The 18,490-nt window shown below is 50.0% G+C and overlaps 1 protein-coding gene across 6 annotated transcripts in view; it reads right to left on the reverse strand.

Moving 5' to 3' along the window:
* DGKZ (diacylglycerol kinase zeta) overlaps positions 1 to 18,490 on the reverse strand; it is a 96,818-nt gene that overhangs the window by 51,167 nt on the left and 27,161 nt on the right. For 3 of the 6 annotated variants that reach the window (XM_039533567.1, XM_039533570.1, XM_039533568.1), the window contains exon 2: positions 12,462 to 12,560. The exons of the other annotated variants lie outside the window; for them this stretch is intronic. In XM_039533567.1, coding sequence (XP_039389501.1) covers positions 12,462 to 12,560 — 99 coding nt within the window. The remainder of the gene's footprint in view (positions 1 to 12,461; positions 12,561 to 18,490) is intronic. 6 annotated transcript variants of the gene reach the window in all.

The following is an 18,490-nucleotide window of genomic DNA, read 5'->3' on the forward strand; positions in this document are numbered from 1 at the left end:
TAAAGAACCAGAAACAAGACAACTTTGCTGACAGCTCTGCTATCCCAGTTCATCATGCACCTTTGTCTTTTTTGTGCCAGAGGGCAGCATGCAGACTCCCAGGAAAAAAGGAGCAAACAGCCAAGTAAGGCTTCCACCATCAAATGTGAGTGGGAGAGAAAGGAACGGTCATTACACAATTTCCCTCCAGATCTGCCTAAGGGCAGGTCAGGTGGCTACCGCCTTTCCCAGCAAACATGGAACTGACTAAGCCCCCTTCCATCTGATAAATTCCTGGTCATTCCATTCTTGCTTAAATATAATAATGCTGCCTGCCTCCCCTGCCTGAAGTCATCACATTGAATAATCCCTCCTCAGGGTCTTCTCAAAAGAGCCTCTCTCAATAAAACCCCAGATCCCCCAGCTTCGGCCTGCCAAGCACCCTCACACCTTCAAGCTTCATGTTATAATTACGGCTACAATTTAATCACAGGTATTTTTAGTAAAAGTCATGGACAGGTCACAGGCAAGAAACAAAAAAACCCACAGTCTGTGACCTGTCCATGAATTATACCATAAATACCCCGATTGAATCTTAGGGGGAGGAGGGGTGCTGCGGGCAGAGGAGAAGCCCGCAGCACCAGCTGCTGGAGGGGGAAGCCCCAGGGGACCCACTGCTGGGGGGGAACCTAGGGGGGGGCAACTGCAGAAAAAACACATTAGTTGGCTGGCCCTGTTATAAACAAGGGCAGCCACCCTAGGGTTAACATGACCAGGTAACGAACACCCTTTTCCTAATCAAGACAAAGCTTGGAGACAAGCTGAGCAAACACCACTCACCCCCAAACAACGACCACCCGCTCTCTTCAGACACCCACCACGGTACCACCCAGCCTTGCAGGCTCCCTCCTGCTCTCATGGAGTAAGGATCTGACTCACAAGAGTGCTGGTAAGACCTGCCCCTTAACTCCCCCAACCCCTGCTACCAACCCCCATAACCCTACACTCCCCCATGACTCTCTAGCCATGTCTTCACGGGTAAAAGAGATGCATTTTACATCGAGACAGCTTTTTCGATGTCAAATCCCAGTGGAAACAAGACTTGGGTAGCTTTCACCTGGATATAGCCAGTGAAGTAAACTTCAGGTGTGCGTGGGATGGTATTGGGTTTACCTCCGCGATCTACATCAAAATAAAACCACCCGTGACTTGTCCTCACTGCGTTTTACACTGAGAGGCCTGACTCCATGTAAAAAACACACACTTTTTAAAAAAACCAGTGAACACAAAGTCATTCACATTTTTCTGGTGAGTATAAGACAAAAGACAAAAAAACAAAAAGTGGAGACCCCAAACTGATGTGCGGAGCTGAAGGCAACAGCGAGACGACAACAGTTGGAGTAATAAACAGCGGTCACAGCACACTGACAGCCTAGCCATCACTGAGTGTTTTGTAGACGTCACGGCAGAAGTTAGTTTTAAGGAAGGGAATACAGGAGCTTTGAGGTTCTTTACAGGGAGCAAGTGCAATAGGGACGGGTTACTGCTGATTTTGTGATTTCTCTCCATCCACCACTACAGGCAAAATGTCTGGACGAAGCAAAGGGTGACAACTCTCTCCACTACCCTGCACAGGAACTGAACTCTTTCAGGGTTCTGTCTGTAGGACAGTGGGAGAGGGAGAGTCAGAAACCAGCTGGGAATTTTACTGACCACTTCTTGCCCCGTCATTCTGCATGGTAGTGCCCCTGAGACTCCACAGGTCGTCTTCCCCACTGCACTCCTAAACCATACCTAGCCATCCTGACCAACTTCAGGGGGAGGGATAGCTCAGTGGTTTAAGCATTGGCCTGCTAAACCCAGGGTTGTCAGTTCAATCCTTGAGGGGGCCACTTAGGGATCTGGGGCAAAATCAGTACTTGGTCCTGCTAGTGAAGGCAGGGGGCTGGACTCAATGACCTTTCAGGGTCCCTTCCACCTCTATGCGATAATTAATATATGGAGATATACCTAATATTAATTCAGCACATGCTCCTATAAAGAGTTACCAAATAAAATGTCCTAGCTCCCCTCTTCTTAAGTGGCCCATGTGCAATGCAAGCCTCAGACTGGCACCAAAGAGCAGAACATTTCTCAGTTCCCACAGCTATACACCAACCCCAGATGATACAGTACAGGCTGCCTCAGCCTCTCAGTGCAGTCCTTTCCTCATCAGCTACACTCTTTTCACTGCTCTGCCTGCAGCCCAAAGTCAGTTCTCAGCCTGCTTAAAGGGATCCCATCAAACTGACTTAGGCTCTACATTTAAGTTTTATATTAAGGGTTTGCCAACCCTAAGACCAATGGAAAAGTTCCTGTACAATATTGGAGGGGTGTGTGCGTGTGCGCACACACACACACACACACACCCCTCCATTTTTTTTTATACAAAGGCCAAAGATAAAAATGTTTTGTATGGATCTAAACAATCCCCTGTTGTGTTTGCAACACCAACACTGCAGCCTTGAGCTAGTGCGGGAGATCCAGAAAGCAAAAACGACTGATCCAGTTCCATTGTCCAAGCAGAATGAAGTACAAAAACTGAGCAGGTAGCACGAGTGGGGGGAGAAGACCATTTGGTTTCTGTTTTAATCATCTTAGGGCAGTGGTTTTCAACCTGTGGTCCGTGAACCTCTGGGGGTCCGCAGACTATGTCTAAGATTTCCAAAGGAGTCTGCATCTGCAGCTGAAATTTTTTAGGGGGTCCACAAATGAAAAAAAGGTTGAAAACCACTGTCTTAGGGGTTACTAGAGACTCAGGGAGGGAAGGACATTAGTGTTTCTTATCTATCCAAGCGCCCTCTGCAGAATTCCATGCATAAGAGCAAAGTAAAGCATGGTAGGAGTTAGACAGTCTCCCCCGGCAGCTTGGGTGCACTGCGAGGCCCAAGATGCCCGGCGTAAGGAAACTAAACTGGTCTTGAGCTGATGTTCTGTCGCAGACTCCAGTGTCATCCCATCTTACAGCATATACAGCTCTGGGGCTCATGTGCTGGGGTTTCAACAGACTCAAACCAAGTGACACACTGTTTACAAAAAGTTTGTCCAACAGCCCAGCCGTCTGATTCACAGCTCCCTGCCTGGGTTCCAGTGTTTTCCCCCAGCCACACAGGAGCAAGAGGGATAAATTCCTGGCAGGGGTCCATCTGAAGGGCTGTTTGTACTGCCATGATAGCTGCCTAGTATGGCTGCAATGAAACCAAGATAAAGGACTCAAAGCAGCATAGCTTTGCCCATACCATTATAGCTGGACAAGGCCGTGGATAAACAAGTGTAAGTGCTTCCCACTGGAGAAGCTGGAAAGGCTAGCTGAAAGCATGCAGGAAAGGCAGCAGAGCCTAGTCACTCAGCTGCAGGCTCATGGGCAGCTGAAAACACAGAGACCCACACAAAAGCCATGGGCCTCCCTGTGACATGCCATGGAGACAGCCCATGCTACAGCCAGAGAGAAGGGAGCTTCCGAGAGCCCAGGAGTCTTTGTCCCACCCTCCCAAACTAATAGAGGATGAATTCCCGGTGAGATTATCGGCTCTTCAGGGCAGATCTGGGTCAGGGACTTTTCCTGCAAACAAGAGTCCCTGGCTGCACAGAATGACTGTTATTTCCTGAGCTCCATTAGCATGCTGGGTGTGCTGATGGCACACAGGCAATAACAAACCGACAGGCAGGTCATGCAGCTGGAGACTCGTGTCCCCTAAGACACCCCTTCCTTCCTCCCCGAAGTCAATTCACACTTGTGCGCAGCAGGGTGGCATTGTGACTACAGTTGCATGCACCGGGGGCCTTGGCTCCAAGACCCTCCGTGTCAACATTCAGGAAACTGGTAGCGCAACACAGCAGCTCTGACCTGCTCCACTGCCCAGAGAAACGGCTCAGCAAGGAGTAGGCTGGAGGGCTCAGAGTTCACCCTGGGATTGGTTCTCTCCCCCTGCCCAGGGCCTGTCCTCCCTGCCTTTTAACCAGTGTGGTGGGGTGAGGTACCCACTCAGCCTATACCCACTGAGCCAGAGATTCACCCCCTTCCCCAAAGCCCTCACTTCCTCCACCCCCCCCCACCCCCCCAACACCACCCAAACGGGAGACACGACCCTAGGGGAGAGGAGGAAGGGGAAAGGGTGGGAAAAGCCCGTGTGACCTGATCCGATGCAGAGGAGCCGAGTTCCTGCAAGTGAAGAGCCCGTGGCAGTGGAGGAGCAGAGCCAGCCCTGCACAGATTAAGTCCTAGTTTGGAGAGCGAGGGCTCTGTTTATCCCTCCGCCTCCTCCCCACGCTGCACACTGTGACAGCGCTTGTTAAAATAACTGAATGTACTTCCTCTTTGAGCAGCCCTGAAGGCAGGCTCTCCCGGAGGTGGTGGGGGGGGAGAAGAGACTCTCACTGTCTCTCAACTCTCAGACCCCCAGTGGCCCCCAGCACACACACCTGAGTGCAATGATACTTTATTGGTCTGACAAACTCAAGCATAAAAGAATGAGCTCTCAGCTGCTCTGTGTCCGAGATGGGGACAATCTGCCTGGGACAGGACTTCACCCTGTGTTCAAGGTACCCTCACCCCATCCACTGTCATTAGAGTCTATTCCTGACCCAATGGCAGGCTTCTGTATATTCCAAACAAACACGGACACAGCAAAAGGTTGCAGGCAGCCCAATACCAACTCAGATAACTGTCCTCATTTCCCCCGTCGCCCCTCAGCTCTCCCTCCCATGTGTCCCTGCCATTCAGCCAGGGCACGGACATGCCTGGAGCCAGTCACTCCAGCAAACGTCACCCTTCCAACTCATTTCCTTCCCTTTAACAACAGCTTCTCTAGATAAACAGATTTAGTGACATGGCTCCCACTTACAGGGACACTCCATTCATTGGGAGGGATGCGACTCGGGCACACAGTGACGTGCTGCCTTCTCTGTGTGCAATGACGTTGCTGTTGCATTCAGATGTGATTTCATGGAGTAATCCCAACCTAACCCTTCACCTGCCCCAGGCACCACCCTGGGCTGGAGGCTGGCCAAGAGCAGGGAACTTCCTGTTGGACAGTCCCTGTCTGGCCTCCCTGCAGGGAGGCAGTGAGGGGCACATGCCCTGTTGGTTCCTTTCACAAACTACCCACTTCTGCAACTGCATTTGTACATGTGACAAGAGTTTCTTCTTGAGCCCAAGCAGTGAGATAGAGAGGTGAGGGCTGGGGTGGTGATGTGGCAGGGAGTGGGGGTTTCCTGCTCACTTAGCATTTAATAATTTTAAAAAATAGTAAATTTAGCGCTCCTGAAAAGGTGCCGAATTGACAACCCTGGAGACTGAGGCAACTGTTTTTCCACAGATCAAGTACAGCATCCCTTCTCTCCACCTGAGAGATCCCCCTTTGGGGCAAGAAGTCTCCATGGCTCATTCAGTTCTTGGCCTCCCTGCTGGGTCTACCAATAAGGAGGGAGACTAGCATCCAGGCTAGAGGTGGTACGTGTGCTGTGGATACCAGCCCACTAGCGTCTGTATTGAGGTCCATCAAATCATTTCACACAGCAGCTAAAGAACAAGTATCAGATGGGAACAGCCTTTGGTCCCTACTGACATATGCTGGACTGGAACCAGTGACCTAGAGGTGAAAGCCTCCCTGAATCCTATTCACCAGGCCCCCTTAGCCTGCCAGTCCCCTTGATCAGGGTCCAGATAGGAACCAGTGACCTAGAGGATTACAGCCCTGCATCAATCCGAGTTCACTTGGGCCTGTCAGTCCCTCAGGATTCTCTCTTGTGACCTGTAGAAGTGTTATGGTGCTTTGCCCAAGTGTTGAATACGTCCACCCGCGACACCCAGAAAGTAGTCTGGGGGTGCGACTGTAGAGAATGCAGGCACTGGAGGGTGTTATCTGCTGCTGACATTTTGTACCCCCCCCCCCCCCCAAGTTTTTTCATGTTGCCCTCTACCCACAGGGCCCCCTCCCAATTCCTATCTGACCAGACGGCAAAGCTGTGACAGACACACGAGGAACAGCTCCGCAGGCTATGAAGGGGCCATTGCTGCAGTCATTTTGCAGAGCAGAGTGGCACTGAAGACTCACTCTTCCTACGATATTCATAAGTAGTAAGTGAGTCAGTGGTTATTGTTATTTAAGACAAAACCACTGGTAATTAGAGCCTCTAGAAATGCACACAGCTGTACTGAGTCACTGCATGACCTTACTCTGATGGACCTTGTCTTTTCTCTCCTTGTCTCCTTTGACAGTTTGTTCCCCTCACCTCACCATGTCACCTCTAAAATTAGCCTGGGAGAACTCTGCGTTTGTTTGAACAGCACCCAGCACACTTTGGGGGCTGGTGAGAGACTATAGTAAATTCATAATAACCAAATGTCAAGGTTCTTTCTGCCAGAGCAGCACAGTCAAACACAGGGCCAGCTGCCTGCTGCTGATGGGTATCTAGAAAGCAGCTCACAGGAAACCATTAACCAGAGGAGAGCCGGGGCCCAAAGGCTGAGCAGCAACTACCGTTACATGCAGCTATATATCCTGACAAGATCTTTGTCACTGCAGAGGGAACAAACAGTTGTAGCAAAGCAGCAGCAGGAGATGCCGGTAGGACAAGACATTAGCAATTCTTGAACCTTGCAGTACAGAGCTGCTGCTTTTGCAGCAAACGCAGTTGGTTTTGGCCCTGTTTTTGTTTTGCTGGCCAGGAAGGGAACCAGAGTTCTGCAGATGCCAAGGAGGGGCAGCAGGAAACATTAACTTGTTGAAGCCCATGCTCAGCTCACTCTCCAGTAAAGCCCAGCTCGCATACAGGGGAGGAATCTGTCCTACTCCTATTCCCTGCATAAACACAATCACTTATATCTCCCCCTGATGCCAAAAAGCAGCTGCAGAGAGCTCCTGCAGGGAGGGGCCTAGCAGAGAGCAGACACTATGCCTCTCCAGCCCCTACAGCACCCCGTCTCCTGCCAGCTCCATTCCAGGCTCTGGGCCATTTCCTGCCCCAAGTACTTGTCTCTTCTAGCTATGAAGAACAACTGCCCTTAGCTCTGCATGATGTTCCAAAGGAGCCTAAAGGGCCTGCAAAGGGGCTGCCTGATCTCAGGATCTGGAGGGGGTGTGGATTTCTTGGGCACGCCGGTGTGCCTCCGCGCTCCCAGAGTGGTTGGGGTGCTAGCTGTAACAAGCATGGGTGTGGTGCTGAAAGGAAGGAGGCACAAATTGTAGCTGGGCTACCCAGAAGGTGGTTCCTGAGCTGCCCATCATCATCATCATCCAGATTTACATAGTGGGACTGGGGGATTATTTTTCCCAATTTATTTTTTTTAAGACATAAAAATTGAGATGTATTTGGCCTCCATTGCTTTCAAGTGTCAGCGAGATGCCAGGTCAGGGTGGTTGGGTGCAGCAGCACAGATCTTTCTAGGCCCCCATCGTAGGCAGTGACGTTCACCCTGCAGAGATCAGCCAGAGGCACTTGTGTCCTACTGACACACTTTGCATCTCTGGGCCCAGCGGCTCTGACAGCCCTAGGAGAGAACAGAGGCTCCATCAATTCCTGTTTCTCAACTATGTCACATGCAGACTTCCTGTTTTGGCCCTGCAGGAGGTGGACATGCAAGTGAAAATACTACCGCCCCACGAGCAGGTGCTCAGCTCCACGTGGATTCTGGCCACCCCCTGAAAAGCCCTTCATAATCCTGAGTTAAGAACAAGCAAAGCTCCACTTCCAAGGTGCTTCCAAAAGGCAAAGCAGCCAAAGGCCCCTCCATGGACCCATCCAGTCCTCCAAAGTCCTGTCTGTCAGAAGACTGTTTAGAGGCCAGTGTGGAATAAATGGAGGGTTTCATCCAGTTCCCAGTGCATAAATGGCAATCACAGCACAGAGCCTGGGAACTGAGTGGGCCATAGAGGCTGAACTCTTCTCTCTTCCCAAATAGGCTGGTGTCCCCTCCAGTGCGGCTCGAAAGGAAAGAGAAACTCTTGCACAGAATCAACAATGCAAATCTCTTTCTAAAGCCCACATACGTGAGAAACTAACACCCATGTGCAGTTTGGATGGGGAAACTAAAGGGCTCTGTCGCCTTCTATTGCTGTCACCAGTTTCAGTCTGATGCATTCAAGCAGAAACCACAGCTCTCAGCAATGATCCTCCAAAGGGCTGTTCCCCCGGAGCCACCACCACATAGCCCTGAGTCAAGTTTTCCAAGCAACTGAGCTTGGGCTCCATTCTGGGAAATGCACCTGTAACCACAGAGCAAGCAGCAGTTCCTGCAGGTGCCCAGCCAGCTAGCAGAGTCTGTCATGAAGAGGAGAGAGGGGACTTGGAGGGCTAGGAATCAATGGCACTTCTGAAAAATCAGGCCCAAAGCGACTTGCCTGAAGTCACACAGGAAGTCCATGGCAGACCCAGGAAACGAAACCCAGACTTTCTGGGTCCCAGTCCAGTGCTGTAACCATAAGCCCAAGCACAGTATGCTTTCACCCATGCCCAGGAGGAGTTTCCATCCTAGCTAATTTAACTGGGGACATTATTATTCATGTAAGCGTCTAATCCTGTTTTTAATCTTTGGTGTCACATATAATTTGTGGTAGTGAGTTCCACAGGTTAATCATGCATTATGTAAATAGTAATTCCTTTTAGCAGTTTTAAATTTTCTGCCTTTCACAAAATGTCCACTGGATTTTGTATTATGAGAAAGGGTAAGTAAGAGCGATTTCCCTCCTCCAGACCATTCATTATTCTATGTACCTCTATCATGTCCCCTCTTATTTTCCTCCTCTCTAAATTTATCATTCTCAGTCTCTCTTCATGTGAAAGTCTCTCCAGGCCACTAATCTTTTTCATGGACGGTCTCTCTGGCCGGTTTCTTTTTCTGTGCTGTCCTTTTGGAGACAAGGCGACCAAAATTCCAGGCGAGGAGGTAACATTAATTTGTAGAATGGCATAATAGTCTCTCCTGTCCTTTACATAGCCGGACACGCTGATAGGAGCTAGCAGTCCAGGGCTTCATGCAACATGGAAAAAGACCCTTGGCCACTGGCCAGGTTTCTACTATTGCTTGTTGACACAGCCCACAGTAAGATGACTTTGCTAGTGTCCCCAACCCCAGACTGCTGCCTTTGCTCACTCGCTTCCAGTACTGCTGGGGAAAGCACTCTGGGAGCACCAGCATAAGAGAGCAATCTGAACACCAGGCGTCAGTGTCTCACAACGGTTGGGTGGATGTTGCAAGAATGGGCAGTAAAGGGTTAACATACACAATAATGGGACCCAAGAATTGCTGCCAGCATAGAAGCCAGTTAGCTGGCTAATGGCTTCCTTTGGCTATGTATTTGCCTCTGAGGGGGCAGGCCTGAGCGTCAAGGGAACTGGGGCCAGAGCTAATGGGTAAATGCTATTGATCTCACTCATTCCACTCCAGGCCAGAGCTAAATAACCCATGTGTGCAGACTCTGCTGAGCTTCCTCTCAGAGGAGTGATTTTAAAAAGCTAAATAATCTGCCTAACTGGGCTAAGTTGCATGTGTGTCAGAAAAGTCTCCAAATGTTTGGAGGGGTAAATTTCAAAAGAGGGAGATGACTTAGAAGAAACTTGGAGCATGAGATGAAGCGACAATGGGTTGGTTTGGAAGGCTTAAGATTTTTGTTGGTAAATGTTGATTTCACTGTATACACACAAACTGACCAAAAATATTTCCACTGATAATAATTGAAGTGTAGAGAGGCAAAGTAAGAAAAATGCTGTGTGAGAACTTGGAGTTTGATTTAAGGTGAAGATTTGGACATATGCTGTGGACAGTGTGTGTTTGAATGGTAATACAGCTTTAACGTTCTAAATCTGATCTACTATCATTACATAATTGCTAGCTGACACCCCCCACACATTGTCTGACCCTCCATAATTTCCCACAACTTCAGAAGTGGGAATCAATAAAAATTGGGGGGAAATACTTAAAAAATAAACATCAGTGTCGTCCATCAAAATGATTTAAAAAAAAAAATCAAATTTGCCAAGCCTACTAATGGGACAACAAGCTGAGCTCTGGAGAAAGGTCCCAATAGCAAGACCGACGAGGCTGAGGAATTATCTCCTGGTGGGAGTCTCATCATTGGGAATGGTAGAGCCTGGCTGGACAAAGCACCAGAAAACTGCTGTTGCAGTTACTGCACTGAGCCCTGGCAAGCTTTCCTCCATCTCAAACTCCTCTAAGAACACAGCACAGAGGAGCACCCGCGCCCCCTGGCGTTCAACCTGCAGCACTTCATTTCCTTCCAAACCTCTTCATTCCGCCTCACAGAGATTTGGGGCTCGCACATTTGTCCCCCAGGCATGCCACACAAAGATGTAGGGTCTCAGCCACACTGCCTCCACCCAAAAGTCTTCCAAGGAGTCCCAGACTGAGCAGTGAACTGCTCACATCTCTGCTTGATTAAGCCTTTGGTGTCTAACAAAGGAGGTGTCAAGTATCAGGGGGTAGCCGGGTTAGTCTGAATCCACAAAAAACAACAAGGAGTCCGGTGGCACCTTAAAGACGAACAGATTTATTAGGGCATAAGCTTTCGTAGGTTAAAAAACCACCTTACTTCTTCAGATGCATGGAGTGAAAATGTAATGCCTGCATCTGTAATTTCCACTCTATGCATCTGAAGAAGTGAGGCTTTTTTATCCACGAAAGCTTATGCCCAAATAAATCTGTTAGTCTTTAAGGTGCCACCAGACTCCTCCTTGTTTTTAACAAAGGAGGGACACAGGACTGGGGATTACAAAGGGACTTGGCCTGGAAGGCACTGCTCACCACTGACCTGCCACCCACCACACAAGGCACTGAGGGAAGAGCAGGAAACACTAGGGTTATTGTGCAGAGAGAATGGCACAAGCACATTAAGCGATAGGGTGACCAGATGTCCCGATTTTATAGGGACAGTCCCAATTTTTGGATCTTTTTCTTATATAGGCTCCTATTACCCCCCACCCCAACCCGATTTTTCACATTTGCTGTCTGGGAACCCTATTAAGTGAAAACAAGGAAACAAAGATCTTCAGAGCAGACACTACACGCTCCAGTGTGTCTGTGCAGCACCCAGCACAGCGGGGACAATGGGAGCCTCTGAGTGTTACCATACAACAAAGAACAATTAAAGAGAATTTGGGACCAAAACCTGGGAACACCCCCTCAGCTCACCTAATGGAATCTGCCCTCAGGACTCACCTCTCTAGGTCCTGTCCCACTTCAATGAAGAGAGATGGTCTGAGGTCTCACTCCTGGGGCACAACTTGTCTAACGCCAGACATGGCCTGACCAAAGGGGTTCCCATCCATACCCCACCATACCTGGCATGCTCAGACTCTCCTGAAGCTTGGCTTCATGCCCTGATCTGACCCAAATGCCCTCCCGCAACCCCTTGGACACTCTTAGGTAATAGGTAATATAAAGGTAATAATTGGAGATATACTTATCTCCTATAACTGGAAGGGACCTTGAAAGGTCATTGAGTCCAGCCCCCTGCCTTCACTAGCAGGACCAATTTTTTGCCCCAGATCCCTAAGTGGCCTCCTCAAGGATTGAACTCTCAACCCTGGGTTTAGCAGGCCAACGCTCAAACCACTGAGCTATCCCTCCCCCCATCTAAACTCTTGTTTAGATCAGTAGCTCACAACTTTTCCAGACTACTGTGCCCCTTTCAGGAGTTTGATTTGTCTTGTGTACCCCCAAGTTTCACCTCACTTAAAAACTACTTGCTTTCAAAATCAGACACAAAAATACAAAAGTGTCACAGCCCACTAGTACTGAAATATTGCTTACTGTCTCATTTTTACCATATAATTATAAACAAAATCAATTGGAATATGAATATTGCACTTACATTTCAGTGTATAGTATATAGAGCAGTATAAACAAGCCATTGTTTGTATGAAATTTTAGTTTGTACTGACTTTGCTAGTGCTTTTTATGTAGCCGGCTGTAAAATTAGGCAAATATCTAGATGAGTTCATGTACCCCCTGGAAGATCTCTGCGTACCTTGGGCTGAGAACCACTGATTTAGATCATCTACCAGTCTTAGGTCTTTATAGAGCGCGAGTTGTCATGGTTCTAGGCACTATAGAGTCATAAATCTGGAACTGTTGGAGGGAGGGGAGAGCCACCAGCTGCTCCACTGTCCCCCATCTCTGCAGCCAGCAGAAATGCTCATGGACAGTGACACTGTAAGGTCATAAGCTTCACGGTAGCAAAATAAGCAGGGCAAGGCTGCCACGTTAGCAGATTAAAGTCCAGCAGAGCACTGCCCTCTGGGCCAAGGTTAGTGACACACAAGGTGGGCAGGCAGCCTGGCCCTCAGCAGCCGTGTTTAGTGCAGACACAAGAGGGTAATGTTAGGTGAGACATGGATGGGAGGGAAGAGAGCTCTTGATCAGCAATGCTGCTGCAGCTGCCGAAACTACACGGCTTGGGCAAGCTAATAAAAATGCCACATACTTATAAACTGCTGGCCTGTGCTTTATCCTCCTGGATCCCCAACGGCTGGGCTGGCTGCCCTGGAGGAAAGGGAGGACACCTTTGTGGGGCAGGTGGAGTCTAGGGACACAAAGAGAGTGGTCAGCAAGCTCCACAGACCCCCCCCCCCCATCTACCAGCACTATGACATGCACAGCCTCCCCTCCCACCACGAAGCAACCTTGCCCTCTCACCCCCATCCCCAACACCCAGCACTCTGAGGCCCCCACCTTGGTTGCACTCCCCTGGGAAGTTATTGATTGGGGGAAGTTCTGTGGCCTGTGTTACACGTCAGATTAGATGATCACAATGGTCCCTTCTGACCTTGGCCTCTGTGAGTCACTCCAGCAGCTTAATGCCAGCAACATGTCACTGGAGCCCATACCTGTGCCTTGGGTATAATACCACGTATTTAAAGTGAATTTAGTAATAATAAAAGGCCACACCATGGTGGGAAGGGAAAGACCTCCGTTTCCATTTTACAGCCAGCAAAGACCAAACACAGCCCTCAGGCCGCTACTGCCATCAGCTGGGACTATCCTGGGAAGTGGGCAGCAGGGCCGGTTTGTGCCCATAGTCAGCCAGCCACCAAGCCCAAAACACACGGGGCAAAGTCTGAAAATTTGCACTACTGACCCTCTGCATGGGACCCCTCAGCCTCTGGCCAGGAGGACAGGACGCCCTTCAGGTCACATCTCTAATTCCTGCACCCCTGGAAACACTGTGGGGACCTCAGGAATGGCAGGGGTGGGGGGAAATTAGACCATATCTCTTCTATATCCTCTTCCACTGATTCACAGCACCTGCAGGCTCAACTCTGAGACAACAGAATAGATGCAGCAGATGACTTTCACCCCCAGGTGGCAGCACTGCCCTATGAGCAGCAAGAGTGCATGGGTCTGTGTCAATGTGCTTCAAACGGCTGCCTGTGTGTGACCCAGATACTTGTCAGCAAGGCTGAGGGAGGAGAGTCAGGTGGTTGATCTAACAGCAGGAACTGTGTTCCCCGCCCCCGCCCTCCTGTCCATTGCACCACATTGGTTCCTGTCCCTTGGCAGCCCTCACTCCAACACCTTGGCTGCTAGTCACAGCTATTGATTTGAATTTCAAATAAATGATAGAGGCACCTGACAAACTTTGCATGAACCAGCACAAAGCCTTGTTTAGTCAGGGCAGCTGGGAAAACAGGAGCCAAGATATTTGCACCCCGAATTCCACCACAGCTCAACCTCTGGACTCCAGCCTTAGGGAAAAGCAGTCGCACTTCCGACCAGGCAAAGGGGCAGTGGGAATGGCTTACTTGGTTTTTGGTCAGCAATTCAAATCCAAACCAAATGAGTGGCCTGTGTGTGCAGTGAGTTACTCACCACAAAAACTAGAGGTGGAAAAGGGCCCATTTAGCCTGCTGCCTGCTCTCCACAGTATTCAAATTACAGTCAAAGTTTTCAGGCAGGTGACAGCCTGATATCAGGCACCTGTACAATTGGGTCCTTGCTGGCAGCTTCGGACAAGAGGTGTGACGCCCTCCTTTACTTCCCAGAGGGGGCATGCAGGGCAGTGATGAGATGTACACACAGCACCCAAGTCACCGATGAACAACAGTGTCTATAAAAAGCCCCTATCTGGACTGACAGCTCCGATTCCAAGCTCCAGCTGAATGACACATCCTTGAAACAAGGTTTATAAGGCAGCCCCAGCACAGCCTGAGAGGGTTGCAGGACTGCAGTGCTACCCACCTGAAATGTGAAGCTTGAATTGCCCTGCTGCTACTCCTCATGTACTACACAGGCCAGCCCAGTCATACATCCCAGCCTCTCTCTTGGGCAGCCCACCAGCCTCCACCGTAGGGCACCACCAGCTCCCAGAGCCAGCATCCTGCCTGTCCCATGTGCCTCTCCCACTGATCTGATAACCACATGATCACCTTCTGATGGCACCGTGCCCCCTATTAAAGGGGAGAGGGGGACACTCATGGGGAAGATCGCAAGAAAGGTGCTTTTGTCACGTGCATCTGGAAAACATGGGACAGCAAGGCAGGGTGGGTGTGTTTCTTGGGGGAGGGGGATTACTGCAGTTACAAGGACTACCAACTACCTAGATAGGTAGAAAGGCAGATGGATTTACAAGTGGAGTTAGCTGGGTCTGGAGAAGCAATGACACATGCAGGCCTATGTCCGCCAGCATCCAGCACAAGGGCACAACAGCAAGAAAACAGCCCAGCAAGTGTGTCTGAGCCCCTGGCCTAAGCCCTGCTGTCCCCTACACTGGGTAGATCTACTGCTCCACATAGGAAAGGAAGGATTGCTGGATCTCATCTCCTCCCTGATTAGGAGCTGGCTGAGAGGGATGCTACTGTGTTAATGCTCCTGCAAGCCCCAGTAAGACAGATCACAGTTCAATGCTTAAAGAAAGTCACTGAGGGACCCCATCCCAGTGGAGCAGCCCCTTAATCCTGCCATCCCCTAAGGGGGGCAAAATCCATGGAGAACCTCCAGTGTTTTAACACAGTCAGCTGGCTGCCAAGTGCCTGCAGCAATGCTCCTGGGTATAATGTGCTTTTTAACGGTGACCCCAGGTTTTGCAGTAAGAGGCTTACAGCAGAATCAGGGCAACTCAAGGCACTGGTCATTGATGGCACTGACTAGAAGATAAGATACAAATAATCCGATTGAGAGAACTTTCACACAGAGCAGCCAGCACGTGGCCCAGCACATTCCCCTTCCCCTGAGGGCTACGTGGGGAAAGTGGATCCCAACCAGCATCTGCATGGACCCCCACTCCTTAAGCACTTCAGGGCTGATGTGTGTTGAGGCTTGAGATTCTTCACCCCACCAATAGAGCCAGACAATCTCCCCTAGGGGGAGAGGAGAATTCAGCTCCGGGCTTCCCTGGGCTCCTGACCCAGACTTCAGGAGAGGGAGGGGGAGATGTGACCTAGGAGGAAGAGAAGGGAGACTCCTAGGGCTGGAGCGTCAACTCTACTGGATACACGCGGTGGAACTGCACCTGGGCCATCTGTTACACTAGAGTTCCAGCAGCGGGTGAACGGCAGGCTGTTTGTGGCACCAGCACTTCCCGTAGAGACAAGCTGCACCACAGTAGGGGAAACCCCTTTGCAGTGAAGTGCTTTGTTAGCTGCCTGGGACAGAAGCCCATGGACTCATGTCACTTCCAACACAGACTTGACCCCCAAATAGCCATCCTGGGAAGAGATGAACCTAGCATCCTGTTCCCCCTTGAAATGGACCTGGGGTGAAGCCCCTTTGGAGTGTGAGGAAAAATGAATCTGGACCAGATTTCTATGGCCCAAGGGGATGGCGTCAGGGCAGCATTTATTGGAACATACCCAAATGTGGGGTTGTGACCACCTTCGCATTGTGACTCAAGTTTGCCATTACTTGCTGCTCCATGAATAGTTTGCTGAGCTGTTAAACTACTCTGCTTAGTGACCATTACTGACAGCAGGGAATGTTCTGCAGGGCACACAGAAGACAGTTGCAGTAGCCTTTGTAAGCACAGTGTGGCAGGCACATGCATGCACATGTGACTACGTGAGCAGTTGGTGGGGATTAATCTGGGATGTTTGACTGAATTCAATCAAAACCATGCTTCAGTCCTATAGCACCATGGTCAGGTCTCACCTCCCGACCAGGAGAGCATACAACCTCCCCCAAAGGTGAACGATGCTCAGTGTACCAGACCAACATCCAAATCATAGGGATGGACAAATAACTACAGTTGCCTGCAAGGATCCCTCACCCCAGCAGATCCCTCATTGCAGGGAGAGGTGCAAACCTATGACAGACTCTCATCAGATGCAGAACCTGTGATCATAAACCAGAGGTGGAGTCACAAAGCACATTCCAAACCTAGCAAGGAGCAACTTCAACCAGTGTCACAGGGAGACATTGGCCATGGTCCGCACACAAAGGAGCCAGAAAGTCCCCAAATGATCACGGACAAAAAAAAAAAAAAAAAAAAAGAATAAAAAAGCAATGAGGAGGAGCTGGGCCAGGACAAGGGAGAGTTGTGGAGATGGCACCAAGCTACCTATCATTGGGCATTAACCCCCAGAGGGTGAAGCCCTGCCCTAGGCAGATCATGCCATCTGTGACACAGACCTGAGAGCTCCACCTCCGTTACACACTGGCTGTGTTTATATAGCTTGTCAAGCCAAGGAAGTATAAACTGAATGCAGGCATTTCACATCAGTGTCTCACTGAATATACCCAGTACAGGGAGGGGAGGGAGAAAAAAGCCTCTGTTTCCCATTCCTTTCTCTCACCGGCCACTGGCCTTCAGCTCCCCTGAGTGAGGCAGTGGCCACCTGCACAGCATGACCATGCAGAATTTAACTTTTTATTAGCTGAATTTGGGCCTGGTGAAAGATGCCTGACTCAGAGCCCAGGAGATGGAGGCCTCTATTTCTCCCCAGACTGGGGACAGCATAGGAAGCAGACTTCCCACACACCCAACTTTCTCCTTAGCCAGATCCAAACTCCACTGAAGGATCTAGGGATCTTGCTGCAGAAAGTCTCAGCATTCTACAGCTACTTCCGATCCATGCTGAAAAGTGTGAAAGTGTCTAACAGTCGCTGCAGCTTGTTTTGATGTTGATGTCCCCACACTTTCACTAGGCCACAGACTCATCTTGCTGAAGAGTTACAGTCTTATCACAGAGTGGCTGGCCCCTGTAAAGGATGCATGTCCAGTCCTCCTGTGACAAAACGTGTGCTCCCAGTTTGGCCAATTAAGAGGGTGGGGCAGCACCTGAGGGCTAAAAAAGGTCAGGAATGACACCCAGTGAATCAGAGCAGTGTGGAGGAGACTGGAGGAGGTCTCTAGGGAAAGCTTTTCATGATAGAGGTGATAGAGGCACCTGCAAAGAGGAAGGAATTATCATCAAGAATTAAAGCAGAGAGGCTAACTGGCTGATCTTATAGACCCAAAGACAGGGCTGGGAGGCTGAAAAGGGCAGGGCAGGGGGAGGAAGCCAGGGAGAGGATAGCCAGCTGTCCTTCCTGAGCCAGAGAGCCAAGACCAGAGAAGGCTGGAGAGTGATGAAGGCTGGGAGCAGCAATGGGAGATGCCTGCTGGCTCTTGGAGCCAGACAGCTGGACCTAGAGGACCCAGGAAAGGCAAGGGAAATGAGGGAGGATGCTCCAGGGGTTTCTTCTGAAAATAGCAGGACTGCAAGCCACTGGGAATGGGGGGGGGGAAGGGGGGGAGAGGGCATTCGCATACAGACAGGGGAGGACTGAGAATCTGGGCATGGTTGAAGACACTAGTCCCTCATTGCTCCAGATACCACACACAAGATGTCCTGAGTTTTTATGACTGCTTGTATTGGGGTGAGAAACAGACTGTGTGTGTGGGACTTTGGTTATAGACTATTTGGACTATATTGTTTTAATTATCCAACCCCATCGAGGTGTAGCACTGAGACAAAAAAGCCTGAAGTGAAGTTATTGGGCCACCGTAGGGGGGGGGGAAACTGAGGCAGGCCTGCCTGTCATGCAGGGGCATGTCATAGGAGGGTGCTCCAGGCAGGGCTACCCTATAACAAGCCCATTAGATGAAAGAGCAGTTCACTCCTCTCGGGGATATTGTTTCAGGCCCTCTATAAGCTCAGGAAGATAATGCTGTATTGGTTACCCTGGGTTCACCTTTCTGAGGTTTCCTTCACCACCACCACAGCGAGAAACTATTTATTTATTTAAAAGCAGAGATTCCAGGACACAGTTCTGTGGCCAGGGGTGAATTTAATAGCCACAGAATTGTGGGATACACTGCATCCTGCCAATGTCCTTCAGTCACGCCCTGGAAGGGCCAGCTGTAGGGGTGCAAAGGGCCAAAACCTATCTGGTTTCTTTGCTAGGACTATGGACTGGGGCTAATGAGTCCCACCAGAGGTGCTGGACTCCGCAATGCAGACACCTGCCCATGTGAGGCTGGACTGACAGCCTGACAGTGTCAGATGGCAAAGATGTTCACCACTGACCTGGGCTGCA

The sequence above is a fragment of the Mauremys reevesii genome, linkage group 4, assembly GCF_016161935.1.
Source record: "Mauremys reevesii isolate NIE-2019 linkage group 4, ASM1616193v1, whole genome shotgun sequence".
In the NCBI taxonomy this organism is placed as follows: Eukaryota; Metazoa; Chordata; order Testudines; family Geoemydidae; genus Mauremys; species Mauremys reevesii.